Genomic DNA, 18,399 nt, shown 5'->3' on the forward strand with positions numbered 1-18,399 from the left:
TACTTCAAATAAATAATTTTAATTTCGTAATTCAGTTTATATAACTTTTATAAATATTAGACAGTATTTATAATAATCTATATGAAAACATTTAATATTTCTCGAACATTTTGTTACGGTTACGGTACGGGAAGTTCGAGCAATTTGCCTTAAGGCTATAATAAAATATAAATATAGACACCAATAGTTTGAGATTCCTATGTGATTAAATTTTAAAATTGGTCATGAGATTCCTATGTGATTGAACTGTCTAAAATGGTAATTTCTTTTATCTAAAATATAGGTAACAACTGATTACAGTTAACGGCCGTTCTTAAATAATCATACATTTTTAGAACATGAACATGAACATGAAGTTAGACTAATGCCGCTTACAACTATTTTTAGTTATAAGACTTGAGGACAGTTTCTGCATTATTATTATTTGTATTTATTATTAGATGATTTTCATTATTTTTGATTATTGTAATTATTATTAATCATGTCTCCGTACAAATAAATATAAATTGTCTCTGACATATTTTGCGCGCATTTCTCCATTCTATATTGGCGCGCAAAGATAAGAGAATTGGCGCGACTGGCACGACAGTGTGATGACTTCATAGTAAAAATTCTGATCTGATCGGTAGTACTGGTGAGGACGAAATAGTGAAGTAAAATCTTTGTAAAGAATTATATTGTATTTGAATAATTTTTTATAAAATACGTTAAATGATATTTATTAGTGATTTTAAAGTATAAATTACAATAAGCCAAAAATGTCTGAAGAAAAGAAACTCAAACGTTAACAATTAAAATGGAACCAATGAAAGTCTACAAGTGAAACAGGAATTAGATGTTTACGAAAGAGAGCCAGAAATGAAGAATTTATTTAGAGCGTTTTTTAAATTCAGAGGTAACAATAGTAAAACAGGAAACTATTGAGTTTCAAGATGCTGTTTGAGATTAGATCAAACAAGCTATAACACGAAACTGCATAAATGTAACATATGCAAAAAAATATTCGAAACACAGCAATTATTAACCCAACATAAATCAATCCATACTCAAGAAAGAGGTCATAAATGCAAGATGTGCGGTAAAAACATTCAAACATATTACTTATTAAAAAGTGCATCACTTGAACTATACTGGAAAACACACTCACGAATGTGTAATATGCAATGAAGGGTTTCTAAAACTGAACCATTTAAAGCTTCATTTATTAAAACATACTGGACAGCGTACTTATGCTTGTGCAATATGTAATAAAACATTCGCAACAAAAGAAGATTTAACGCAACATAAAGCTATCCATAGTATAGAACAGCCTCTTGTATGTGAATTATGCAGTAAAAAATTCAAAAATAAACATACATTGAAACATCATCAAATTGTTCATAACGGAGAATATTCTCATAAATGTGAGATATGCGATAAATCATTCAAAAGAAAATCCATATTAACAATACATCGAAGGATCCATACAGGAGATTGCCCTTATCAGTGTGAAATATGCAATAAGAAGTATACTTGTTCCAGCAATTTGATAAAGCATTCAACAATGCACAGCTTAGAACGACCATTTAAATGTACCACTTGTGGTAAAACGTACAAAATTAAACGAGATCTAATTCGACATGAAATGGTTCATACTGATGAATGCCCTTTCATGTGTGAAAAATGTGGTAATAGATATAGAACAAAACGCTCATTGCAGCTACATGGTAAAAGTCATAGAAATATTGAAACATTTTCTCAAATTCATTAAAAATATATGCATATCGTACTAGAGAGCTATGTTTCAACAGAATATACAAAAATGCTGTGCTGAATGATAAACATCATGTATCTATTAGTGTACATACTGAATAAATAAATGTTAGTTTTTTATTTTAAAAAAATTGCTATATATTAATATATTTATTAATATATATATATATATATAATATATATATATATATATATATATACTAGATGACCCAACAGACGTTGTTTTGTACCCACGTCTACAATTCAAAAGTTCCAATTTTTTTAATATCCTATTCTATACTTTTTAATATCCTATTTGATGTTCTGCCTTTCTGATTCATTTATAGTCTTAGCATAAGCAGTATAAGGAATTCAGAAAAATATAATATAATATCTGCGTACTAATATCACACTTGATTTTTCAACACAACATAATATTGCTTCAATAATTTAGTCTCTAATTTTTATAATCTCGTACGATATATTAGTTGTTTTTGGAAATTATAATTTCTAAAGTACATTTTCCTTACTAATTATTTAATAAACATTATTGTTTATGGTCAAATCTTAGGTGAATTAATTTGTAAAATCTAGTTTATATGTGCACTATTCAATCTAAGATCAACTTGCTAAATATTCTATATCCATGCCAAACAAATAAATTTTTGACACTTGAAACAAAATTCTAAATCATATTTTTAATAAGTAGAAATATTTTTTTGTATTGTTAAATGATTTAGTAAAAGTAAAACCAAATGTGACATGCTAAGTTTAAAAAAATAATGTATATGCAATTTTGGACTTATTGCGTTAGTTATTAACTGAATCATATAATTTCATTTGCCAAACATACGGTTGACTGTATTTTATATTATTTTATTCTGGCACATCTTAGCTGCTTTTTCGGCAATAATAATGTAGACATTATATTTTTCTTGTATGTAATATTCTAATATTATCTAGGCTCATATAATTTCAGATAAATTCAAATTTCAAGCGAATTAACATTTCTAGCAGATGATAGTTCAAAATGTTTTCATGTCAAACAACGATAAGTGGTTGTTTGTAAGTTTTTGCCATTTCTTCTACAATATTACTATAGTTTTTTTACGTTCATTAAATCTTAAAAATTTTCTTCGACAAACACTAAAAAAGAATTATCAAAATCCGAATAGCCGTTTAAGAGAAGTATCATATACTTGTACAGAAGAATTTTATATATAAAATTATAATATAAATTATAGTGTTATAACATGGTTTTGTTTTTTTAATGTTTTTTTTATGTTAAAACGTGTCGGCCATTTTGTTTACTAAGACATTGCTTTGTGTTTTTAACAATAACTTTTAAAATACTAATTATAACTAAATACTATTTTCAAGAAAATGTTACCGCATTTTCTCAAACAAAAATATTGTAAAATTTGTGCTTATATTTTTAAAATATTTCGAAACTTGCATGATGTTGAAAACGTGTCAGCCATTTTGTGATACAAAACATTTTCTGTATTTTTATTAATAAGATTTTTAAATTACTTTTATAACTTAATTACTATTTTTGAAAAAATGGTAGCTGAATAAATTTTCTAAAACATTTTCTTGGACAAAATTATTGTTAAATCTGAGCTTATATTTTTAAAATATTTTTAAACTTGGTTATTATTAATAAACATAGCTTAATTAACTATTAAGTTTATTAAAAATCGTATATTGTAAATTTAGTGCTAGTATATCTAAAATAGTTCCAAAGTTACATAAGACTTCTAAGACTCATTGAAGAGTATATACTGCCTTGTGCAAAGACATATTTTTATATAAACTATAAACTTTTTTGTTTATAATTTTATGTGTTTATTATAGTTTATTTATTTTTGTAAAATAAAATAAAATATAAACTAGTTGGTTTGGTATTTAGCCTTGAGGCAAGTTACATGAACTTCCCGATATGTGTAAATAATCGACTTAATCAAAAAAAATGTGTAAATAATATACTTCATCAATACTACTTCAAAAAAAACGATAGTAATTTTAGCAAACTTTGACGAATTTTTAAAATTAAACTACTTGTTGTAAGGCCGTAAAATTGCAGTAAGTTCTATAAGAACATGATGTATATCGCCAAAATAAGTTCCATGAAAATCGGCTTAATTTTTTTTTTTCAACAGTTAATTAGAAGAAAACGGCTCGGTAGATTTTCACCTAAAATTAATCAGTATCATTTCCAACTAATATTTTTTCGAACAGTTTTTGATTTTTTAAAATCGGTTCGGTAGTATGAGCTTAAATGTGGACGAAAAGTTTAACACTTATTTCCAAATTACAAAGAAACGGCTTGGCAAATCGTTGCACAAAACTGACAAACGATAGTCCTCACCGAAATACATCAAATGGCTTTTAAATTTCTAAAATCGGTTCAGGCGTTTTTGAGAAAACGTCGATCAAAAGTCAAATTTTGACAAATGCCAAAAAGACCATACTGATTTTTGCAAACTTTGACGAATTTTAAAGCTGAACCAGTCGTCGTAGGGCCGTAATATTTTAGTATGATCTAGAAGACTATGGTATCTATCGTCAAAAAAATAATCATAAAAATCGTCGAATTTTTTTTTTAACTTTATTACAAGAAAACGCCCGGCCGATCTCTACCAAAAACTAATCAGCACGATTCCCAACCAGTATCTTTCGAACGGTTTTTGAATTTCAAAATCGATTCAGAACTGCGGGCTAAAACGTGGACGAACGACTTTTCACTTCTCTGCTATTTACGAAAAAAACGGTTAGGCCGATCGTCGCACAAAACTGGCAAACAATAGTCCTCATCGAGATACATCGAATGCTTTTAAATTTTTAAATAATCGGTCCAGCCGTTTTGAGAAAACGGCGATTTACGGCAAAAAATCTGTTGGTGCACACGCACACACACACACACACACACACACATACTTTTTCCAAATTTGGTCTCATTCGATTCAGAATGGCTCGAAACGTCGAGAAAACATAAAATTAGCGAATCGGATTTTTTGATGAAAACATAAACTTCTCCTTCGGGAAATTAATTAGTAGTAATACAAAATACAAATAAAACCATGGGTTTTTCATCTAGAAAATGCCACTAGATGAAGAACTAGAATTTCAAAACCAATTACTCAACGTCTATCTATAGACAGATTAATTATGCTGACTATGCATAATGTGTGGAAGTCGGAACTTAACATGACCTTGCCGTAACATTCTTCTGTTGTGCGGCAGAATCGGTTTCTTAGTTTAGCTTTTTAACAGCAGCTATCCACTGTTCACGTTGATTTAATTTCCATTTGGGAAATATATAGAATTTACACTCGCTTTTTCTACTGTTGTTTTTGCAATTTACTAAACAACAACTTCGGTGTTTCATTTCTATTTTATTTATTTAAATTTGAAATAAAATAATATTTCACACGTATTTGTTCGCTATTTTGGTTATAATAGCCTCTCGTAGTGCTCAAAATGGCCACTACGAGCGCTTCAGTCAATTTGAGTTTTGCTTCCATGCCTTCCCATAAAGCGAATATGTTTCTACTCTCTCTACTGCTGTAAATGAACTCTATGCTTCAAATGTCAAATAATAAATGTAAAAGGAGAATTTATTTATCACATTGACTAAAATTATTGGTATTATTATTTAGCAAACTATTATTTAGCACACAACTATTTTTTAATTTTTTTTGTGAAAATATTTAAAAATGTCGGAAGAAACGATTATGTCTATGAATGATTGGGCAGTTAAAATTGAACCACCAGAATATTCACCAGAAGACGTTAAACTCGAAATGGAGGATGAATTTGATGATCCTGATGTTGCTGTTAAATCTGAATCGTGTTCTGAAGATAATGATACGTGTTTAGAAAGATTCATGAATTCCGAGGTTACAATTGAAGAACAAGTCAAACAGGAGTTAGTCGAGACATCAACTTATGAATGTCACATTTGCAGTAGAACATTTACAGAAACAAATCATCTAAAAGAGCATATGATCGAACATATGCCTAATAATAGCAAAGAAAGTCCTTTCAAATGCGAAATCTGTTACAAGACTTTCAATCAATTACGTAATGTGAAAAAGCACATGCTCATTCACAGTGGTGAGCGTTCCCATGAATGCAATATATGCAAAAAGACTTTCACAGAAAGAGGTAACCTGAAACGTCACATGCTGATGCATAGTGGAGTATGTCCTTATGAATGCAATATATGCAAAAAAACATTCAGGCAATCTGGCAATCTGAAAAGTCACATGCTGGTGCATAGTGGTGTACGTCCCCATGAATGCAATATATGCAATAAGACATTCATAAAATCAAGTTATTTGAAAAGTCACATGCTCATTCACAGTGGAGTACGTCCTCATGAATGCAATATATGCAAAAAAAACATTTGCACAATTGTGCAATCTGAAAAGTCACATGCTAATACACAGTGGAGTACGTCCCCACAAATGCAATATATGCAATAAGAAATTTACACAATCAACTCATCTGAATCGTCACATGGTCATTCACACTGGATTAAGGCCTCATGAATGCAATATATGCAAAAAGACATTCAGACTTTTAGATACTCTTAAATCCCACATGCGCTTTCACAGTGGTGAGCGTCCTTATGAATGCAATATATGCAAAAAAACATTCACGCAGTCAAATAATCTGAGGCATCACATGCTGATCCATAGTGAAGTACGTACTCATGAATGCAATATATGCAATAATACATTCACACTTTTAAGTGATCTAAAATCTCACATGCTCATTCACAGTGGTGAGCGCCCTTATGAATGTATTATATGCAACAAGACATTCAAGCAATCAAGTAATCTGAAAAGTCACATGCTGATACACAGTGGTGAGCGTCCCCATGAATGCCATAAATGCAAAAAGACATTCACAGAAAGAGGTAATCTTAAATGTCACATGCTGACACACAGCGGAGTACGTCCTCATGAATGCAATATATGCAATAAGAAATTTACAATCTAGTAATATGAAAAAAACACATGCTGATCATAAACGAGAGCATCTTGATAAATAAAGTATGTAATAAGAAATTTACTCAATCGAAGGGTTTGAAGAGACATATGGTACTTCATAGTCAGAAGCGTGATGAAGATCAATGAAACATAAGCATATTTGTTTACTTAAATTTAAATATTGTAAAATTTTCTTGCATTGCAAAATGGAATGTATAAATAGTATGAGATATACAGTAAACACTATATAATATCAATATTATTTCATAATTTTTTATTATTTTAATTTTTATGAATTAAGTATTATTAATAAGGATTAGTAACCATTGGTTTCAGGTTCAAATACAAATACCAATCTTGGTCAGCAGTAGTGATATTAGATATTCACAAGGAATATTATATTATTAGTAAATCATACCTACAATTTAAAATAAAATCAATCATTTTAAAAACAAAAATTGTTGTCCAGCTATTAGCCTTAAGGCACCACTAGTCAGTTTGCACTAGTTTTTTAAAAGTGTTATATAGTAATTATTTTAGATAATCTAATTAGCTTTAATTTTGTATAAGATTATATTTGATTATCTATTATAGTTTAGAAGCTATTGATATAAATATAAAAAAAATGTCCAGGCACGATCTAAGTGTTTTTAGCTTTATGCAAGTTTATAAATATTTTAAAAATATTTGCACTAGTTTTGCATTATTTTATTGTTGGACAATATTTTGAAAAAATTGTTTAGGTATAATTTTCTCTAAGACTGTGATTAATTTTGAAAAGCAGTTTAAAAGTTATTAAATTTCTTTACATATTAATTACAATCTGTCTATAGATAGACATTGAGTATTTGGTTTTTGAAATTCTAGTTTTTCATCTAGTGGCATTTTCTAGATGGAAAACCCAACGGTTTGCTTTGTATTTTTGTACTACGTTCTAATCTAAATTTTATCTTATTTTACAAAAATGAATAAACTATAATATACGCATAAGACTAAAAATACAAAGGTTTATAGTTTATATAAAAAAATGTTTTTGCACAATGCAGTACACTCCTCCATGATCAAGTAATCTTTGAAGCATAATGTAATTTTGAAAATATTTTAAATATATTAGCACTGATTTTACAATATAAGATTTTTAATAGACTTAAAATAAATATAATTAATCTAGCTACATGTTCATCTAATATTATATTTAGATTGAACACGTAACTTAGAAGTTAGTAACAATATATTGTTATTATTTGTTTGGTATTATAATACCAAAAATTGTCTTCCAGAAATATGCTATATAAACTTCAAAAAAAATTTTAAAATAGAATTAGAAATTTTACAATATGTTTGTCTGGGAAAAATGTATTAGAAAATTTATTAAGCAATATTTTTATCAAAGATAGTATTTAGTTATAATCAGTAACTTAAGAGTTATTAACAAAATACAGAAAAAATGTCTTTGTACCATAAAATGGCCGACACGTTTTCAACATTAATTACAACATTTTTGTTTGAAAATGAAAATGTTTTAGAAAATTTATTCAGCTATAATTTTGTCAAAGACTGTTTTCAGTAATAATAAATAATTTAAAAGTTATTGAAAACAAGAAACAATGTCTTTGCACAACAAAATGGCCGACACGTTTTCAACATTGTGGAAGTTTAAATATATTTTAAAAATATAAGCAAGAATTATACTACATTTTTGTTGAAAAATTTATTCAGCTACAACTTTGTTGAAGACTGTATTTAGTTATAATAAGTAATTTAGCAGTTATTTCAAAAAATACAGAAAAATGTCTCTGTACCACAAAATGGCCGACACGTTTTAACATTAAAATATATTAAAAAATAAATGTTAGAATGGGCCAGCTCTTTTTTTTAATCACTATATTTGTTACAACTGCTAAATAATTAACATCTAGTGACAATAATGAACAATTATATAAATTTAATAAAAAGAGCACAAAATAAAGGATAGAATTTTCAATAAAATGATATTCGTAGTATGTTAATTTAATTATAAAACAAAAGCAAATAATAATAATTATTATTATAATATAACTAATAAGTAAAATTTCTGAATTATAAAAATAATACTAGAAAAACAATAAAGTAGAATAAAAACAATAAGTGAAAGATGATAATAAATATAACAAAATAACAATATCAGAAATAATAAGATAATAATAATATAATAATAATGATAATATAAATATAATAATAATTCTGTTTTTTGTTGAATTTCTTCATTTACAGGCAACATGTTGCTGTGATGAAAATATTGTTTTTTATGTAAAATTGAGCTTTTCGTATTTTATATAAAACTCTTCGTGGCAGTTGGAAGGAATTCCTTCAAAATTGTAGGAGATTTGTCAAGCCTCAAAAAATATAAACAAAGTGAATTATTTTTCTGGTAAACTCATTTTAATACTACCAATTGTATAATATTTCTTTTCAGAAGATCTCGTAATTTTGTGTGCACATTAATGAAATTTTTACATGTGCGCGTTCCAAAGTTATGTTTTGTGTTGTTTGATATAACTCGAAATAAATTATTCGACAAAATGTTCTCTTCGATCGATACTAAATTTAGGATCTTAATTCAAATAACCTAAAGAAAATATAATCTAAAAACTATTCTATAAATACAAATGAGTATAAAATTATACAAATGAGTGCTTTTAGAGTACAGGATTTGAAATAAATACGTTTTCCAAGAAAGAGTGTGAAAGTAATAACATTTAAAAAAAAATTATATTTTGAGTGTCTAATAACACTTTCGAAACGTTTAGTAATGTTTCTGTGTACAAATGAAACTACTCACTACAATTAAATAATATTCATCTGAAACACCCTATTAAATTTAATTGAACAAAGTCAAAACCATTTGACATTTGACGTATGAGCTGCCTGCTGACCAAGATTGGTATTTGTATTTGAACCTGAAACTAATGGTTGCTAATCTTCATTAATAATACTTGATTTATAAAAATTAAAACATGAATAAGAAATTATAAAACAAGATAGATATTATGTAGTGTTTACTGTGTATTTCATATAATTTATACATTACACTACATGCAAGAAAAATTTTACAATATTTAAATTGAAGTAAACAAATATAACAATTATTTATATTTCATTGATCTTCACCACACTTTTGACTATGAAGTTCCATGTGTCTCTTCAAATCATTTGATTGAGTAAATTCCTTATTACATACTTCACATTTACAGGAATGCTCTCGTTTATGAATCAGCATGTGTTTTTTAAGATGAGTAGATTGTGTAAATTTCTTATTGCATATATTACATTCATGAGTGCGTACTCCACTATGTAACAGCATGTGACGTTTCAGATTATTTGATTTTGTGAATGTCTTTTTGCATATATTGCATTCATGGGGACGCTCACCACTGTGTATCAGCATGTGCATTTTCAGATAATGTAATAGTGTAAATTTCTTATTGCATATATTGCATTCATGAGTGAGTACTCCACTGTGTATCAGCATGTGACTTTTCAGATGACCTCTTTTTGAAAATGTCTTGATACATATATTGCATTCATGAGGGCGTACTCCTTTGTGCGTCAGCATGTGACTTTTCAGATGACTTGATTGTGTAAATTTCTTATTGCATATATTGCATTCATGAGGACGTACTCCACTATGCATCAGCATGTGACGTTTCAGATTACCTCTTGCTGTGAAAGTCTTTTTGCATATATTGCATTCATGGGGAACGCTCACCACTGTGAATGAGCATGTGCCTTTTCAGAACACTTAATCGATCAAAAGCCTTGTAACAAATTTCGTATTTGAAAGGATTTTCTTTAGTATTATTAGGCATATGTTCGATCATATGCTCTTTTAAATGATGTGTTTCAGCAAATGATCTATTGCAAATGTCACATTCATAAGTTGATGTCTCGACTAACTCCTGTTTGACTTCTTCAATTTTCACCTCGGAATTCATAAATCTTTCTAAATACGTATCATCATCTTCAGAACACGATTCAGATTTAATAGCAACATCAGGATCATCAAATTCATCCTCCATTTCGAGTTTAATGTCTTCTGGTGAATATTCGGGTGGTTCAATTTTAACTGCCCATTCATTCATAGACATAATTGTTTCTTCCGACATTTTTAAATATTTTCACAAAAAAATTAAAAAATAGTTGTATGCTAAATAATAGTTTGCTAAATAATAATACCAATAATTTTAGTCAATGTGATAAATAAATGCAACTTTTACATTTATTATTTGACATTTGAAGCATAGAGTTCATTTACAGCAGTGGTGAGAGTAGAAACATATTCGCTATGTGTGAAGGCATGCAAGGGGTACTCAAATTGTCTGAAGCGCTTGTAGTGATCATTTTGAGCACTACAGGAGGCTATTATAACCAAAATAGTAAACAAATACGCGTGAAATATTATTTTATTTCAAATGTAAATAAATTAAATAACTAGTGGGGTGTATGGCATCGTTTCTTCAGGCAAATTGCTGGAACTTCCTGTACCGTAAGGAAATGTTCGAGGAATATTGAATGTTTTCAAATAGATTATTATAAATATTGTAACATTGTCTAATATTGATAAGAATTATATAAACGGAATTGCAAAGTTGAAATTATTTGTTTAAAGTATACTAGAACTTTAGTCAGCATTAAAAATAAAATCTGAATTATTTTCGATATACAAAAAAAAATATTTGAAAAAAACATTTTTTTTCCAAAATCAATTATTTTGTTAAAACAAACAGAAAGTTTTTTGAATCATTTAAATCGGACGCTTAGTTTTCTCAAAAATTGCCATTTTTTGCACATTTAGCTCTGTATTTTTGGAATGGCTGGGCCTGCCTTTGCCAAAAACTAATAACCACTTGTCCCAATCATTCCTAATTGAATGTTTTTTGGATCATTCAAATCGGTTGCTCCGTTCTCTCAAAAACTCGATTTCTATTTTCTTTGCTTTTCATCTCCGTTTTGGCTCGACCTGCGTTTGCCAAAACTAATCAGCACATCTCCCTATCAATAGGAATCGAATGCTTTTTGAACCATTCAAATTGGTTAATCCGTGCGCCCAAAAACGTGAACGAAAAAATGCGGACACACAAAGCACACACACATCCATTTTTTCTGAGGTATGCCAAAATGTTCAGAAACCTTCAAAACGCCAAGAAATGCAAAAATTTTCAATTTAGATTTTTGGACGATTACAATAACTTACCCTACGGGAAGTTAAAAATGAGACAACAATGTTGTTGCGTAGTAGATTGTAAAAACAACAGTAAGAAAAGTCAGTGTGAATTCTATAAATTTCCTACAGCCAAATGGAAATTAAATCAACGTGAACTAGTAGATAGCTGCTGTTGAAAAGCTAATTTGATCCCTTAGGGATTCTGCCGCACAACAGAAAAATGTTAGGGCAAGGCCATGTTACGCTTCGACTTCCATACACATTAAGCTAATGAATCATGATGAAACTGTCAAAATATCATGTATTTTCTGTTCATTCAGGCGTTTTACACATAAACTGCAAACGTCACTCATATGTTATAAAGCTGTATCAGAAACAAACTGTTATCTAACATCGTTTTTTGACATTTGTGCGGCTTCTTGGTTATGCTTACTATCAGATAACTTGTAAAATTTGCCTGACCGCATGGCTTTTTTCAATATCATGGAAAGTTTTTCATAACATGGCCTTGCCATAACTTGTTTCTGTGATGCGACAGAATCAGTCCCTAAGTATCATAATCTTATTATTATGAAAAAAAAATAATTCGGAGTATTTAAATTGTTGTAAATTTTTTATGTTTAGCAAAAAGAAAATTTAGAAGCCAATAAATTGTTATATTATCAAAATTTACTGAATAAAAGCAAAAAAAAATGCAAACAGTTTAATTAATACAAGGTTGAAATAATGAATAATATATATTTTGTAGTGTTGATGAATCACCATGGGTTCCCAAGCCATATGATTGTATTTGTAGTAACCTTTTCATGTAAAAATCAAGTACTAGCTAATTTCCAACAATATTTCCTTTAATTAACAAATCTCAAAAAGTTAATATAGTTTTTTCCCTTGGTCATTGTTTCCGGCTGGAATTTTATTTGATGGGTAATGGACTCAAATCATGTCTTTATAATAATGTCCGTCTTTGGTATGACAAAAAATAATTTTAAAAATCAGTAAATTAAATTATTATTTATTTATTCTACTAATAAAATATTTGTATCATTATTACATAAGTTAAGCACCACAACCTCATAATTGTTTACAGCACATCTTTATTTATTTTATCATTGCACTTACCTGTGATTTAAGTATATTTAGTAAATTTTAAAATGTCAATAACTATTCAACTTTAACTTTCAGGGGAAACAAACAATAAAATGTAGTAAATGAAAGTATTATAATTAATTAAATTATAATAGGTCTCCAGGTATTTATCTTTTGAGTCTGATCGGCTGGACTTTCTGGTATAAATGATATGCTAGTTGATTAGGATGGACGTCAATTCTGTTCTTATAACTATTTGCAACTATTGATATGTTCTTGAATTGTAGTGGGAGTAGGTATATCTGTGTCTTTGTGGAGGATCCATCTTGACGTGTAGCGGGAAGCGTTTAATATTTGTTTGTTTGATGTAACTTATTTATTATTATTCATAACACAAAAATATAAAAACACATGAAAAGCGCATACTGATAGCCTCACGTAGTTCAGATCTAGTCTGGCGCTGCAGTCACACACATAGCGACACTAGAACACTAGAACCATAAACAATTTTAAAAGACGCGCCACGATTAATGTCTCATCTTTCTAGAAATATACTCTCTCTCTATGCTTCAATTTCAAATAATAAAGCCTTTAAATGCCAAATAAAAATGTAAAAGTTGAAATTATTTATCACGTTGAAAAAAATTATTGGTAAAACTAGACTATTATTTAGCACACATCTACTTTCTAATTTTTTTTTGTGAAAGTATTTAAAAATGTCGGAGGAAACAATTATGTCTATGAATGATCAAACAATTAAAATTGAACCACCAGAATATTCACCAGAAGACATTAAACTTGAAATGGAGGATGAACTTGATGATCCTGATGTTATTGTTAAATCTGAATCGTGTTCTGAAGATGATGATACGTGTTTAGAAAGATTCATGAATTCCGAGGTGAAAATTGAAGAAGTCAAACATGAGTTAGTTGAGTCATCAACTTATGAATGTGAGGTTTGCAATAGAACATTTGCAGAATCAGATCATTTAAAAGAGCATATGGCCGATCATATTACTATTCATAGCAAAGAAAGTTCTTTCAAATGCGAAATCTGTTACAAGGCTTTTGATCGATTAAGTGTTCTGAAAAGGCACATGCCCATTCACAGTGGTGAGCGCGCCAATGAATGCCATATATGCAAAAAGACTTTCACAGAAAGAGGTAATCTGAAACGTCACATGCTGATGCATAGTGGAGTACGTCCCCATGAATGCAATATATGCAATAAAAAATTTACACAATCAAATGATCTGAAACGTCACATGCTGACACACAGCGGAGTACGTCCCTATGAATGCAATATATGCAATAAGAAATTTACACAATCAAATGATCTGAAACGTCACATGCTGACACACAGTCGAGTACGTCCCCATGAATGCAATATATGCAACAAGACATTCAAACATTTAACTACTCTAAAAAGCCACATGTGCATTCACAGTGGCGAGCGCTCTCAAGAATGTAATATATGCAACAAGACATTCACCCAATCAGGTAGTCTAAAAAGACACATGCTCATACACAGTGGAGTACGTCCCCATGAATGCAATATATGCAATAAGAAATTTACACAATCTGGTAATCTGAAAATACACATGCTGATTCATAAAAGAGAGCATTATGATAAATGTAAAGTATGTAATAAAAAATTTACTCAATCGGGCGATTTGAAGAGACACATGGCACTTCATAGTCAGAAGCGTGGTGAAGATTAATGAAATATAAGCATATTTGTTTACTTAAATTTAAATATTGTAAAACTTCCTTGCATGTAATGAAATGTATAAATTATATGAAATACACAGTAAACACTACATAATATGTATCTTGTTTTATAATTTCTTATTCATATTTTAATTTTTATAAATTATTATTAATGAGGATTAGCAACCATTAGTTTCAGGTTCGAATACAAATACTCATCTTAGTCAGCAGAGTGTATTTGGATATTCACAAAGTTATATTTCACCAAATATAGATTTAAAATAAATTAGTGAATCATTGCTACAATTTTGTATGTGTGCCACCAGATAAGTTCGTTGAAAATGCCTCAAATAAAGAATCTGTGAATATATATTATGTTATATTTTATTAATATATAAAGATGTACATGTGCTTATGAACAATTCAAATAGATTTATATAATTTAAATAAATAACAACTTGTTGCTTATTTATTATTATGTTAGGTATGCGCGTCAAGCGTATTATTATGTATGTATTATTACCACCATAGATAAACAAGTATAATATTATACTTGTTTATCTATGGTGGTAGATATGTTAAAATTGATGGTCGCAGGCATGTATTATTTTAACTCGCATTTAAAAAAAATAAGAAAATTAAACCAATATGTCTACCACATTTTCTAATTTCTTTAAACATTTTTAACCTGATAGATAACTAATAGGTAACCATGGTTAATTATAGTTTTTTTTAACTGTCCGTAGGCTAAGTTATAGTAATCGCAAAAAAAAATCAAAAAATAAAAATTTTTACGTTTTAAGGTTTTGTGAACATTTTGTCATAGCTTAAAAAAATGGATGTATGTGTGTATGTGCTGATACAAATTTTCGTCGACGATATCGGCAACACGGGTCAACCGATTTGAATAATTCAATAAACATACGATTCGTATTGACAAGGAGACGTGCTGATTAGTTTTTGATAAAGGCAGGCCGAGCCGTTTTGAAGATACGGTGCAAAAAGTGCTAAAATTTGTAAGAGATTTTTGAGAGAACGGAGCGTCCGATTTGTATCATTCACCATTTTATTTGTGTTGACGAACTGATGAAATTTTTGGTAAACCAGGTCCAACGGTTTCGGAGATACAGAGGAAAAAGTAAAGAGGAAATATTTGTCGGTCAAGAATGATCATTAGACATATGTTCATCAAATTATCAGTTATTTTATAGAGATTTTAAAAATGAACTAGTTGGTTTGGTATTTAGCCTTGAGGCAAGTCACATGAACTTCCCGATATGTGTAATTAATCGACTTAATCAATAAAAAATAATTTAATTTATGACCCAGTAAACCACAAAACGTAACAAAGCCATGAACGTTACGTAACGCCGGCACGTCCGCACGAACCAGGTACGTAACCTGGGAGGCACACAGAAGCATCTATTTCGCGGGCAAAAACGTAACGGCTGTTTCGTTGCACACTAATACACCGCGGTTACATTTTTGCTACGTATCTAAATTGAATAAAAAAGCGTGTAGGTGTCATTTATGTTACATACTTATTTAATTAAATTTCCTGCAAATATAGAATATTAATAATAATTTCGGATATTTAGTAATTTTATTAAATATTATCATTTACAATATACAAAATTTACATATTACATAGTTAACATTAGAAAACTAAAATTTGATAGTCCATAAAATGTTAGCCTATAAAAATAATTATTTATTTATTCATAATATGTATTATGTTTAACTCTCTTGGCAACTTCAGTTAAATCAGACTTGGCAAAGTTAAGTCTTGCGTTAAATATGTTCAACTCACTTGCATCTGTTAATGTATCTAAAATAGAACCAAACATCTTAGAAACATTGTACACAAATTTTGAATTGAAAACATTGTGAACAAATTAGTCATTTGTGAACATTACCTCTAAACATACTCATTATTTGAAGTTAATGACTATGTAGTTCCTACGATCATATGACAGAGATAATTATTCCATGAACACACACTCAATTTTCTTGCATTGATTTTATCCTATTAATTTTCAAGATCTGAATTACCTAAAAGTAAAACACTACAAATTAGTACTGAATCATATTAGTTAAAATTCTCTTCATGTAGAACCTTAATATACCAATTCTGTAATGCAAGATCATCAGACTCGAAATACTCAACAATTCATGTTCTCTTCAACACTTAATCCATATAATGTGTGATATCCAGTGCATTCTTTGTTTTCCTTCTTGCATGTTTCTTTGGTGACAATTTATCTTCTTGATTAGAGTAATTTTCCCTAGTTTGAATTCCATTTTGACATAACCCATAGGGGTTATGAGCACTCTTTCTCTACAATTGAAAAGCAATTTATATCAGTTTTTGCTTAACTGAATAGTTCTGATACTAATGAAATTATAAAGAATATGTATGATACCATATATATTACACTTATCTACCTCTAATATTCGTATCATATCACTGAGGTTATGTGATTTTTGACTGGTCTGTCAGAAATTTCAATAATTATGTGAAAATCAATTATCACAATACCTAAACAGAATTTGCATTGCACATGACCTATATACTGAAAATAACTAATTAGTCATTAATATAATAATTTGTAAATTAAAAAAAAACAGTGCAATTATACTCACTTTTCCTGGTTTCGTATTAAATATGTGAATTTCCTAAAAGTAAAACATTACAAATTAGTATTAAATCATATTAGTTAAAATTCTCTTTGTGTAAAACATTAATATACCTATTCTGTAATACAATATCATCACTTAAGAAATACTCCACAATTCATTTTCTTTTCAACACTTAATCTTAATATGTGTTCTTATTTATCGATATGTGTCCTTATTTTTCTTCTTGCATGTTTTTAAGCCTTGCTTGTTTTTTTTTTGGTGACAAAGGATTAATAATTTCTAATATATTATCTAACTTTGTATTTATCTTCTCTATTGGAGAAAATTTCCCTAGCTTGAAATCCATTTTCGTAGGGGTTATCAGCACTATAATTTTCTCTACAATTGAAAACCAACTTATATCAATTTGTGCTTAGCTAAATAGTTCTGATACTAATGGAACTATAAAAAATGAATATGTATAAAACTATATAACTTACTTCTCTTTATTCATATATCACTGAATTGAGGTTATGTTTCTGACTGGTGTGTTAGAAATTTCAATTATTACATGACAAATCAATTATCACAATACATGAACAGACTTTGCATTGAAGGCGGCCTATACACTGCAAAGGACTAAACATTATTATAATAATTTATAAATTAAAATATATTTCAGTACAATTAGACTCACCTTGTTTGTCGGTTTCATATTAAATACTTTTCCAGCTGACTGTTTAACTAATTTCTACAACTGATTTCGCACTAAATATAAAAGCAATTAATAAATAACGCTTCAATAAAGGAAATATCTTGCATTTCAAACATACACGATAAAATACTCAATTATGCGTCCACGATGCACTGACCGAGTTAACCTATATTTAATTTGACATTTCGATCATAAAACACTTCACGGCTATTCTCAAAGGCACATGTATGTGACCGTGCAACGTACCACGCCACGTACCGACAGATGCGAACAAAGCAGTATTGTAAACGTTTAAACGCGTCGACGGTGGTTAAAGCTCACAACTATACGTAACA

At 29.0% G+C, this 18,399-nt stretch overlaps 1 protein-coding gene and 2 long non-coding RNA genes across 3 annotated transcripts; 1 reads left to right on the plus strand and 2 right to left on the minus strand.

The window, feature by feature from the left end:
* The first annotated feature begins 1,071 nt into the window (after positions 1–1,071).
* On the plus strand, positions 1,072–14,741 carry LOC113391155 (zinc finger protein 43-like). Its single transcript, XM_026627114.1, has 5 exons — positions 1,072–1,078; positions 1,170–1,706; positions 5,461–5,850; positions 5,896–6,020; positions 13,728–14,741. Exons 1-5 carry the CDS (start codon positions 1,072–1,074, stop codon positions 14,739–14,741), a joined length of 2,073 nt encoding a protein of 690 aa, XP_026482899.1.
* Positions 14,742–16,423: 1,682 nt separating this feature from the next.
* On the minus strand, positions 16,424–17,106 carry LOC113363987. Its single transcript, XR_003365998.1, has 3 exons — positions 16,857–17,106; positions 16,647–16,782; positions 16,424–16,558 (listed from the first exon to the last, which is right to left on the minus strand). It is a non-coding gene; the product is annotated as an uncharacterized LOC113363987 (long non-coding RNA).
* Positions 17,107–17,375: 269 nt separating this feature from the next.
* Positions 17,376–17,984, minus strand: LOC113363932. Its single transcript, XR_003365987.1, has 3 exons — positions 17,850–17,984; positions 17,481–17,748; positions 17,376–17,406 (listed from the first exon to the last, which is right to left on the minus strand). It is a non-coding gene; the product is annotated as an uncharacterized LOC113363932 (long non-coding RNA).
* Between the last annotated feature and the right edge of the window lie 415 nt (positions 17,985–18,399).

The sequence above is a fragment of the Ctenocephalides felis genome, unplaced genomic scaffold, assembly GCF_003426905.1.
Source record: "Ctenocephalides felis isolate EL2017-DRISC unplaced genomic scaffold, ASM342690v1 CF-g0.4_SCAFFOLD_00845, whole genome shotgun sequence".
Taxonomy (NCBI): domain Eukaryota; kingdom Metazoa; phylum Arthropoda; class Insecta; order Siphonaptera; family Pulicidae; genus Ctenocephalides; species Ctenocephalides felis.

Bases quoted from the DNA above. Each gene is read 5' to 3' on its own strand.
- LOC113391155 (XM_026627114.1), top strand. The intron at 1,707-5,460 runs GTAAAAGTCATA...AAATGTCGGAAG, and splicing joins ACGCTCATTGCAGCTACATG to AAACGATTATGTCTATGAAT. The intron at 6,021-13,727 runs GTACGTCCCCAT...TTTTTGTGAAAG, and splicing joins ACATGCTGGTGCATAGTGGT to TATTTAAAAATGTCGGAGGA.